The sequence below is a fragment of the Pundamilia nyererei genome, unplaced genomic scaffold (genome assembly GCF_000239375.1).
Source record: "Pundamilia nyererei isolate P.nyererei 1_Seehausen unplaced genomic scaffold, PunNye1.0 scaffold00044, whole genome shotgun sequence".
NCBI classification, from domain to species: Eukaryota; Metazoa; Chordata; class Actinopteri; order Cichliformes; family Cichlidae; genus Pundamilia; species Pundamilia nyererei.
Window position 1 is genome coordinate 1,638,942 of NW_005187445.1, and position 12,043 is coordinate 1,650,984.

The window sequence follows — 12,043 nt, forward strand, 5'->3', positions numbered from 1 at the left end:
AGAGCCCAAGGAGGACCAACGGAGGACCACCTCTCCTATATCTTTCCCCCACCTGCAGGGTGAACTCCTCTGGAGAGTAGAGAACTCCTGCAAGGATGTAATAACCTCCCTGCCAGTTGAAGAGGCCCCCAGTTCGCCCGATGCACCAGAGGCCCCCCGCGCCAGGGCTGAGCCCCCGTGCACGCACCTGCCCACAACCTTGGTGACACAACAACCAGGACCCAAGCCCCCAAGACCCAGCCAAAGCCCTAGACCGGAGGCAGAGCACCCCCAGAACCCCAAAGGCCCCATGCCCGCCAAAGACCCACCCAGGGGCAGCCACACTACCAGGCCATTAACCTATGTCCGCCAGCACAGACCCTCCCCCAGCCCTGCTGCATGCAGCCACCAGAAAAACACCATCCAAGAGCCACCAGTGCCCCTAACCAGGTCGTGACCACAGCCCCCGGGTTAAGCCAGGGAATTGTCCCTAGGGGATCCCCAGACGCCCTAAGGCCGTCCCTACTCCCCACATCAACCACAATAGCAAAGGCGGGATGAAACTACAACCCCCCACCCCTACTAGGGGATGGAGCTGATCAAAGGAGCCCAGAGGTACTGATCTAATGTGGTGGCAGAGGCTATATCAAGACTCATGTGATCTATTAGATGGTCTCTATATTGGTCAGACTTAATATTATTTTTATTTTTCAAGTTCATTTCCAGTTAATTTTCTTAGCAATGCATACCGCAGTGAAAACCATGCAGGCTGTATTCATTTCTGTAGTGACATCATCCAAGTTGTCCAACAAGCACACTAGAGGGGAGGTTGGAATGTTACATTTCAGACACTTTGGTAAGTCTTCACATATCCCGTGCCAAAACTTCTGAACTGGTGGACAGAACCAAAAAGCGTGGATGTAGTTGTCCAGTGTATTGCCTTGACAGTGTGGGCAGTTGCTGGTAGACGTAAAGCCCATCTTGAACATCCGTTGACCTGTATAGTGCACTCTATGTAGTATTTTGTTTTGTATTAATTGTAGACTGGACTTCTAATCAATTTAAAGGTTTTTAAGCATATTTGAAACAGGAAGTTTTGGTCTAAGCTGACTCATAAATCTGATTCCCATTTTGCAATAGGAAGGGCCATTTTGCAATAGGGTCATTTTGCAATAGGAAGGAAGAACAAATGTTTTTGATTAGCTGTATTTCATTTCACATTTTCCAGATAAAGTTTTTAATCATGATAATGATGCTGTCTATATCGCTCCCTGCTGGTCACCTGAAGGTTGACTTGCTGACAAAGAGCAAGTTTGGAGATGCCATAGTATGAACTACTTTTATGGATGACTACAAACCCCATAACTCAATTTTAATAGCTAAGGAAAGTACGCAACAATTAATCTCCTCAAAAACAGCCCAAATGTGGAAGAAAATATATTACGGAATCCATTTAGGAACTTGTGTTGATCTGTGCAGGGTGTACTTTGCTCTGTTAAAGTGTAAGCTGGGTTTGGTTTTCCTCGCTCTCGAGTCCCCTTCACTAATAACCAGAATGAACACAGCTAATGGAGCCAGTGGTGGAAGCTCTTCTGATGTTGATCATGTATTGTAAATGCAATATAAAACAGAATAAAACACAATTTGATGAATGCAGGTTGTAATTTATAAAAACAATCTAAGAGACCAGACTGTCATCTAAAACAGTACTGCTTTGCAAAAACACACAAAAAAAGATACACTTGCACACACACTGTTTGATGACCTTTTTGTACTGCAATACTCAGTCTCTACCAGTCGGCGGTTAAATACACATCAGTTCGGGCTCTCTTGAATATTCTCTTCATTGTCTATGTGTTCTGTTTTGACTTCCCCGTTCTGCTCTGTTGCTGGCTCCTCCACCATGGCTGACTTTTTTGAGGTTCCTGTTTGGATGGCAGGGGGTTTGGAGAGGGGGTTGATGAGCAAAGAAAAACAAACAAACTTTCAGCACACCCACAATTATTTATTTCAAAGGAGTGTCTGAGGATTCTGGCTGATGCTGTACCTGTGAGGTAATTTCTGTGCATTCGATGGAACAGCAGGAGACCAATAAAGAGGATAAAACCAATGCAGGCAATTATCATTCCACACAGCAGGAAGCTGTAGCTGCCTTCAGTCTGAATAATCTGCAGATGAGACAGCAAAATTTAACTCCTGAACATGAATCTTAAATCTCGACTGGGCTTGTTTTTTTTCTTCGCAATTAAAAGCCCATTTTTCAACTTCTGCACATTCTCTCTTTAATAATGAAGATAGTCATCACACTTACTGAGCCAACAAGAACTTGCATTACCATCTCTCCCATCCCTGCACTTGTCACAAGGACAGAGGTTGCGCAACCTGTAAAAAAATGCATGCATAGTTTATTACTTCACCTCTTGCACTCATTCTACTGCGGAGTTATTCTTAATGCGCAGATAACACTTCATCTTACCTTGGTAGTCAAGGATGTCTTCAGTGTAGGCAAGCATACAAGGGAATATGCTGCTCAGAAAGAGGCCACATAAACACGTCCCGACAAACAGAAAGATGCTGCTGGTGTAGAAAATGAGCAGCAACAACACAGTAACAATAGCTCCTGCCTGTAAAAGACAAATAAAAAAACAAAGAAGAGGATATATGCTCCATTTAGCATTTATATATCACCAAGTGATATATATCACCTCTAAATTTTTTATTGGCCTTACCAGGTTGAATATGAGTAGTTTCACAGGCTGGAAACGATATGAGAGTGGTATGGACAGCAAACGTCCAGCAGTGATAGCTGCCCAAAAGATACTGGCCAGGTAACCAGCCGTCTTATGAGGCAAGGACATCGGTGGTGCCACAGCGTAGGTGTACACAAAGCCGGCATATGCACCCTGCAATGAAAATCGACGTTCTTTCATGTGCTCTACTTTCTGGGATTTATGTGGAGCAATTTTTGTAAGCACACATAAAACTATGTGTAAAATATTAGGTGAAATGAACACCATGTCATTTATCTGCACTCCTCACTCACCACAATACCATCAGTCATAAAAAGCACCATCCCACCAAGAATATGAATCATAAAGAAGGATAAAGGCAGCTCGCGCAGGTTATCATTCTGACAGCAGCTAAAGATACTCCCATGACCTGTAACTGGGCAAAAAGTCACAAAATGACAGATTGGTGCACACAAAGTGCAATTCATTCCTTTGTTTTTTATCCAAACTGGTTGGAAAATCATAAAAATTGTGTATTTTTCCATTTTAAAATAGTCCCGGTGCAAAAATCTCTCCGTCTATATCCTTACCCCCAGCTTCATGTTCATTCTGTTCCACAGCTGGGCCCTCGGCCCCCTGCTGGCTCTCCATTGCTAGTTCATCCTTGTCCAAAAGACGTGGCGTGCCACTGGGGCAACATGGGATCAGCTGCTCTCGATACATCAGATATAGGACTGCAATGGGCACAGGCAGCTGAAAGTAAACAAATATTCAACTTTTTTTTTCTTATTTCAAGAAACAATAATCATACAATAACAAACAAACAATCAAACAAACAAACAAAACCCTGCTCCTCTCATTCATGTACATCTGTTCAGCTTCTTACATTAATAAGTGCCATGATCCAGAAAGCATAGTGCACACTGGACTCCTCTTTCTCTACCCCATGGGACAGGTTGCTCAGAGGTATGCTGTGCTCTACGATTGGACTGTTTCTCAGCATGCTTCTGAAATGATGTATGACCTCAGTCTCATTCCCTGTGTGATTCCCACAGCCTGTCTCTGAGAGGAAAGGATCTGCAATCAGTGGGCTCACTAGGGCACCGAACCCAATGAAAAAATGAAGAGCCTGCAAAAAAGTAGAAAGGCCAAGGACATTACTTACTGCAGCTTTTGAAGAACACAGTATATTACTAGCACCTAACTTCACAGTGCACTCCTATTGAGAATCTTTTGCAAATATTCTCATCGTTTTGTCTCTATATAATATCTCGATAATACTTGACAGACAAAGCAAACACATCTGAATCGGCTCATTGAATTTCAGTATTTTGATCATGTCGGTACTTTTTCACCTGTAGGAAAACGGCAGAGTCCTTCTGATATATGGTCACCAGTTGGATGTTAGCAATAGTGTCAATCAGACCCATTGCCAAACCAGACACAGCCATGGCAATGGCCAAAACAAAGACATTATTGCACAGAGGGATGATGGCAAATATTACAGAGATGACAAGAGCAGAAAAAAATAAGGCCGCAAGAGCGGTCAACAACCTTTAAAAAAGAAAAGAGAGAACGAGAGGTCATTTATGCAGGCCTTCAAGACTTTAATATGACAGCACAGACTCTAGTTGCGAGATTGTGATACTTACGTTCTCTTGAAAATACCACCAACAGAGCTGCCAATCAATAAGCAGAACTGTTGGGCAAAAAACACCCAGGTGATCTGACTAAGTGTTGAGTTTGTTTGACATTGCAAGTCTAAAATCGTAGGTCCAAGAAAAGCAATGCAGAGTCCAAAGCTGAAGAAAACACTCCAGTAAGTGAGTGTGTGATGGGCATTCCTTTTGAACAGAGTTACAATCCGCTCATCCAGAAACATCTTGGGCTCAATAAAAATTGATGTAGCTCAGTGACACTTTCAAGAAGATATTTTTTTTTCCCTTTTAGAACCAACTTTTGCATACGCGTTATGGGAAAGCAGCTTCACAGAGTTTCCGTGGATACTTGCTGCAACATAATGAGTTTCTTGATCCCTTTTAAAGCTTTAAGCCCTAACCACTTTGTATTGCTTAACAGGAAAGGATGTCCTCTCGAGTTAATGGTTGAAGTGGAGATTCTTCTGACAAAAATATCCCCACTTGAATTGTGTCAATGATTAGCATTGAAAACCGGTTTGTGAGGTAAAACACTACAAGCTAGTAGTATCGAATCATACAGTGGAAAATGTGTCACTCAGGAAGCAATTATACATGTGTGTCTCATTGACAAGTTGTCTTTTCTTTGACACCTGGAAAACTCAGACACATTACAAAAGACGTTTGTGTAATAAAAACATCACAATATGATATAAAATGTTAACAAAACAAAAATTGTGTTTCGGCCAACTGTCATTTTTGCCCACTGCAAATAGGCCTATAGTATTTGTTGGTTATAAAATCTCTGTATCTATAATTAATAAGACAATGTCACTCTCTATCCATTCAGGCTTCTAAATTGTATTGTAAATCTTTAAGAAACATAATTTTTGTTTAGAATTGAGTAAAAAAAAAGTCAATATATATAGTCTATAGCAATATTATATAAATATGCCTATAACTATTAGTTCACTGGCACACTTTGTCTAGTCTGATGGATTTTTTCAGACATTCATTGTCACAGGATGCTGAAGCTTACTTACTTTTTCTTTCATTCCAGTATGAAATATTTTCACTGTTAATTTAATCATTGCCCCTTTTTTGTGCAACACTTTTAACATATTAGCAGTAGTGCTGGTCCAGTATAAAGTTCAGGATGGCAAGTGGGGATAGTTAATGTGTGAAAAGCAAACTGCAGTCTTTACCTTGGCCTCCACTTCAAGAACTAATGTCAACCTGCAGAGAAACTAGCAGACAAATTGCACTTTAAGGCTCCGACATGATTTCGATTTTTGGGAGAGTTTTTTGGGATTTAAAAAAACCCCCAATCTGAATTCAGTAATGAAGTGCGATGAGTCAGCTGTTGAAGTACTTAACCTTGAGGTGTATGAATAAAATAAAGGACTTAATACATTTGGATAAGCGAAAGAAAATGAATGGAGGGATGAATGGAGTTAATAGCTAATCCCTATAATGATTGCATAAAAGAAGCAAATCTCCACTGGTTGTGACCAAATATGGGCTTCTGGCAAGGTTGTAAAATGTGGAGGCAAATTTAACACTGGTTTTTCATTAAAACTGACTCTGTTCAACTTTAATCGTGGGTTTTATAACAGGCACTGGTGCAGTAAAAGATACTAGGAGTTTTACTGAACTATATATATTCACATACTGACAACTTTTTTTTAAAATTTTTGTTTATTTGTAGTACTTTTTAGTCCACTTTTATTCAATCAGTAATCAGCACATCATCTGGTATATCATTTGAATGTTTATTTTTATCTACAGTGACTGCATTTCCCCATAAACACAAAACTGTGATGCATGCATTATTCAGATGTCTTCTTCTTCTTCTTCTTCAAAAAAAAATCTTGATTCTTTTTTTTTTGTGTTTGTTGTCTTTGCACCTCTTATACAGAACACTCACAAACAGTCACATTTTCCTGTAGCTGTACCTTTCTGCACAGTGTTGTATTTAAGATTCACAGTTAACCCCTGTAAGATGTGTAACCGATTTGTCTTCGACATGGAGATGAAGGTCAGTTACTTTAGAAATACGTGCAGGCATTCATTAACATCCATTTCCTCTTCTGGAGATACAGCAGCTTCTTTTGGTAATTGTCAACTAACATTATCTTAGAGGCATATCAGGGAGTGTTAAAAATAAACAGCAGTTTCTGGTTACTGAAGCAGGACATCTACTTTTGAATTAAATTATTATTTACCCTGGTTAGTTTAGGAAGAGATACTTCATCTGCCTTTATATTGCCTTAAAAATGTATACTTGTGTAGCCGGTTCACATGCACGTTCTCTTAGTTTAAAATTGCTTTTAATACATTTTTTTTAACCACAAAAATATATCTTTTTATGAGCTTTTAAACTGCAACCTAATCCCATCTAATTAACATTAGACTGCCAAACATAAGATCTCTCCCACTTCACTGAAAGTCTCTTGTGAGTGTATTTTGACTGCAGCCTTCAAGTTTTCACATTGCCTGTGGCAAAAAAGGGCTCAGATCTTCTAATTAAAAATCTCAGACAAGTACTAGAAGAAATGCCAACATTTAAAAAAGATGTAAAGTTCATTACTATTTGCACTGGAATATACTTTAAAAGGAATCACCAGTGCAGAATGGCTCATTTCAATCGTATATTGTTTTATTTTTTTGTATTGCATTGCATGTAGGGTCAATAAAAAAAATCATCTGCTTTATGCCAGGTTTTAAAATTACTTAAATTACTTGTTTAATATTAATTTAACAACATGTAGAAGCAGTGTGTGAAACACTAAGTACACCCCATGAATGGCTTGTACATCCATTTTTAACAGCAATAACTTGAAGCAAGTGCCTTCTGTATGACTTTCAGTCCCTTGTATTATTGGGGAAGGATTTTGGCCCAGTCTTCTTTACAGTGTTGCTTCCGTTCATTGAGATTTGCTGGGATTCGTTTATGCACAGCCTTTCAAGCCGCTTGCGGTCTGGACATTGACCGGCTCATTGCAACACCTTGATTTTTTTTTCTTTTTCAGCCATTCTGTTGCAAATTTGTACTTGGATTCTTTGCCCTGTTGCATGACCCAATTAGGGCCAGCTTTTCCTCTTGGAAAGATGGCCTCACATTTGACAGTAGAATACTTTGGTGTTTAGAGGACTTCATTTTCAAATCTGACTGCAAGTTACCCAGGTCTTGTGGCTGCAAAATAAGCTGAAATCATCACCCTTCCATTACTGAAGCTTGACAGCTGGTATGAGGCATTTGTGCAGATATGCTGTGTTTTATGCTGTTGCACTGTGCATTATGACCAGATATCTCGACTTTGGTCGTGTCTGTCCATGCCAACTCAAGCCTGTATCCTAAGATAACCCTTGGGTTTTTGCAATTTCTTTGAGCATTGCAGATCCTGATGTGAAGACTGTCAATTGTCTTGAATGTTTTCCACTGGTAAATAATCATTCTCACAGTAGAGTTATAGACTTTAAATTGTTTGAAAATCACCTTATAATCTTTCCTAGATAGATGGGCAGCAATAATAGTTCTTTTAAGATCATTGCTGATATCTTTCCTCTTTGGCATTGTGTTATCACCCATTTGAATGCACCAAATGAACAAAATGCCAAAACACGATCAGTTATTTAAGTGCATTTGATTACCATCACCCATCTGCTACTTCTCCTCTTTATTCCTTTGGAAGCAGTAAGGGTGTACACTACTTCCAAATTTAGGATTCGTTTTGTTTAATAAAAAGTGACACATGGTGTTAGCTTGTCTTAAAATGAAGTAAATACAACCTAATTACCAGATGAATCGAAAGAGGGTCTACTTTCATTTTCACGTGACTCTATATAAAAATTTCAGAAATGACACAGGAACATTTTCAGCAGAAAATAGATGAAAGATAAAAATCTAAAGTAGAATCCACCATTGTTTGGTTTAATTTCACTTGCTGAAACCCTCTTAAACAGATGGTTTAAATTCTGCAAAGTGAAACTCAAACATTCCAGTGAAAGAACAAAGTCACTCAAGAACAGCAGGCTTCTCTTCAACCTTTCAACACTAGATGGTGTAAAAGCATTGCCTTCATCCCATTCAAGGTAAACTCCGTTTGGTTTGCCTCTGAAAAAAATTTAAACACTCAATTGACTCTTTAGAATGAAAAAATATGTTGATGAACCAAATTCAGAGATAACTAAATGTATAAAATGATACCTTTTAAGTGGTTGTCCTCTCTATTCTCCCCCTTACTTGTAAAGGAATGCAGAGAACAGAGAGTGTTCAGAAAGCACTATATATTTATGAAGTTCATTTACTGTTTTACTGTCTACCTTTCCAGAACAGCATTTTTTTTAGTTGAGTACATAGTTGCTGATGGCTGCTATATAAAGGTCCAAAATAGCATTATCTTGCTCTTCTCTCTCATCTCCATAAGCTGACATTTATCCAATCTTCAATCAGAGGCCAGAGACAGTGCCAGGAAAGTGTGACAGGAATCATGAGATGAATGCTAGTTTTCCTTCTTCTCTGCTCACTCTCACCTCTAGTGTTTGCTTCTTTATACTATATACCATTCATTTAGGATCCAAAAAGCCTGCTCAGCAAAGGACCAAATGTTTTGTAATAGAAGAGAAACCCCTTTTAATTCTATGCTACTCTCAAATACATCTTCAAAATTCTATACACATTAAAAATAATCACGTAAAATTATTACTTTAATGAGCATGATAAGAAAGAAGCCACAATGACATAGTATACAATTATCGACTCAGGCAGTCATACATAAATCATGCATTAACACAGCTAAAGTGATAAGCTAAAGTAGCCATGACACAGGCTCCTTCTGAGGCAATAAGAAATACATCGGTCACCTATCCACATTTCTCCCACAGTCCCTGTAGCCCTGGATGGAAATGCCCTGCAGTGCACCGCCTCACATCTCCTCAGGCTCAAAATAGAGGCAGGGAAATGTGGTATGCAAACAGAAATGAGTGCAGGCCAAAACAGTGCCATTCTCTGAAGCTCTGTGCTTTCAACCTAGCATTTGGTGATGCAGTTAAGATCTTGCCCCCTTGTGAACGTCCTTTGTGCTTGAAAATACCAATCTAGTGTAATTATAATTATTTACAGGACTTTAAATGATGCTTTAATAAATTAGGTTATTTGAAAGTGATTATAGGGTTTACACTAACTAACACTTTTCATTACAGAGAGGTGCACTACGAAGAGGGCTATACTAAGGAAGAAAGGAAGTTCAACATAGCCAAGTTTTCTTCGTGTTAGCTGGAATGACAAAACCTAAAAACCCCAGTCACTGATAACTGGTATCACAACAATGTTAATCACCAGTCTCTGTTACCACAGGCTTCCCTGCTTCAGGATCTTTGTACACTCATGAAAAAGGGGTGTTTCATGCATTGTATGACTCTTCTTCTTATTCACACATTTGAGCGCTGCCTGCTCCAATCAGTTATTATCAAATGATGGTGACAAAATGCTCATAAAAAACCTAAATGCAAAAGTATTGCAAATGAGACAATAGATTGATGCACCAGAAATCAATGTCAAAAAGGATTCAAGGATTCAAGGAAGCTTTACTGTCATTCTCACTGCATGTTTACATGAGGCCAGGTTGTTTTCCATAAAAACAACAGAATGACAAGTAATAAAATAGTACCAAATAGCAATAAAATAATACAAATGAGTAATAAATAATACAGATAAGTAATAGAGTAACACAAATGAGTGAAGTGCAACAACCCGAGTAACAACCTGAGTAACAGTATGGAGTAAATATAGAAGTGTGGGTACAAATATTTTAGCAGCAAAGTATCAGTAGTGATTAAGGTGCTACAGTAGCAGTTTCTTGTCCATTATGTAACACTGTAACGCTAATGATATATTTGTTATTTACTTATTTTAAAAGGGACAAAATAGTTTAACATACCAATATGGAGGCTGAAATTAATGTGCAGCATATGGAGTTTATAGCTGTTGCTAATTTTCAACCCCTGTTGGGCTTTCACATTCACAATACACAAAGAAAATTCCAACACTCAATAGCATAAAACCATAATTACAAAATCTACAAAGAATTCAGTGTAAAATATAGTATAAAGAACTATAATTCCCCCAGCAGAGAACGTATACAGCACTTAAACTAGAACTTTCAGTTGATCTTAGACTGAAACTCTGAACATAATTGTCATAATGAACAAAGTCGTGTTCATTATGACTCACCACAGTGATTTAATCAAGTAAAGTGAGAACAACTTTTGTGACACAGACAACTGTCTTGAACTCTGACATAGCATTTCCACAGCCTTCAAGTCATCTCAGGTGTAGCTCAATTAACATCTAAACAGCTGTACAGAATGGTGTTCCCTGTGGAAGAAAATTCCAATATTTGCCAGTGTAAAAAAAGTAAGTATGTTGAGTCAAACGACTGTCGTGATCAAACATGACTTGTGAACTATTAAACAAAATAATGATCTCTCTCTATAACATTAGAAAATACATTTTGAAAAGCTAGATTAGTCTGAATTTAGGGGTAGATATTTACACATCATTGCAGTTCTGTGTATTTTCTATCCCACCCTGCATAACATCCCTTTTGGGATCTTGACAGTAACTATTATGGCAACATTAATGGCAACAATAACTGGCTATTGTCCAATGAGGGGCAACAGTTTTGGTGATTTGGTGCCATATAAATAAAATTTCATTGAACTGAATTGAATTAAAATGGATAATCATATCCTGTAAAAAACAAACAAACAAACAAAAAAACATTTCTTTTTAGTTGCTTCTTGTGTATATTGCAGAAGAAATTAATGAAATATATCCTCAGTAAACATTTAGCAGGTATACTAATTAAAAGAGTTTTCTAATTATGATAACAAAGAAACAGAAAAAAACTTCAAACAAAACATTTTGGGTTGCACAAGTAGTATATACATATTAGTAAAAAGAAGAAAGCAAGAGAAATAAGGCCTGGCCTTGTGGGAGTTTTGTTTTAATGTAGCTCTAGAGTTTATCATGAATCTTTAAGAAAGGCTTTTCTTGTGTTCTAATGAGTATAAATCGTCTTTGAGGATGTCACTCGGGTTTGTAAAGAACTGGACTGAGTAATACCCTTTTCCTCTAATAGTTGAGGCTTTAATAATATGTCAATTGATGTTTAAGTTCAGTGGACCATTGATGATTATCCAAAGACTTCAGTCAGGATTCCACACCAAGGACAGCTCAAAGCACAGCTGTTGATCCCACATCTGGAGCTTGTGTAGTTCAGATCAGTAGAGCAGCGCTGCTTCTGTTGATAGCTGTTTAATAGCTAATTATGCCACTTCTTGCTCTAGTATGACATCTGTTTTTGACAGATAATTCAAAAACATTTGAAAAATACATTTCTAATTCAAGTTCACTTTTAAACATTTATTTTTAGGTTTTTCTCTGTTTTGATTTTTTTTTTATCTAATGCTTTAATTTTGGCATTAAAATCACTCATCCATCCATTTTCTTCCACTTATCCAATTCAGGGTCATGGGAGAGCTGGAGGCCATCCCAGCTGCCATAGGGCAAAAGGCAGGGTATACCCAGGACAGTTTGTCTGTCGCAGGGCTAACACAGAGACACAGACAGCCATTTAGAGATAGGACCAATTTAGAATCAGAAATTAGCTAAACCCTACTAACTGCATGTCT

At 38.3% G+C, this 12,043-nt stretch overlaps 1 protein-coding gene across 1 annotated transcript; it reads right to left on the reverse strand.

Moving 5' to 3' along the window:
- Positions 1-1,782: 1,782 nt before the first annotated feature.
- Positions 1,783-4,590, reverse strand: mfsd4ab (major facilitator superfamily domain containing 4Ab). The gene is made up of 10 exons (XM_005731687.1): positions 4,361-4,590; positions 4,064-4,262; positions 3,595-3,837; positions 3,299-3,461; positions 3,023-3,138; positions 2,709-2,882; positions 2,456-2,603; positions 2,291-2,361; positions 2,027-2,147; positions 1,783-1,904 (listed from the first exon to the last, which is right to left on the reverse strand). The coding sequence occupies exons 1-10, from the start codon at positions 4,588-4,590 to the stop codon at positions 1,795-1,797; spliced, it is 1,575 nt and encodes a 524-aa protein (XP_005731744.1). The 3' UTR covers positions 1,783-1,794.
- Positions 4,591-12,043: the final 7,453 nt, after the last annotated feature.

Coding starts and splice junctions, on each gene's coding strand:
- mfsd4ab (XM_005731687.1), bottom strand. CDS start 4,590: ATGTTTCTGGATGAGCGGATTGTAACTCTGTTCAAAAGGAATGCCCAT. Junction 2,604..2,708: donor AACTACTCATATTCAACCTG/GTAAGGCCAATA, acceptor TGTCTTTTACAG/GCAGGAGCTATTGTTACTGT. Junction 2,148..2,290: donor TGCAAGTTCTTGTTGGCTCA/GTAAGTGTGATG, acceptor TCTCATCTGCAG/ATTATTCAGACTGAAGGCAG.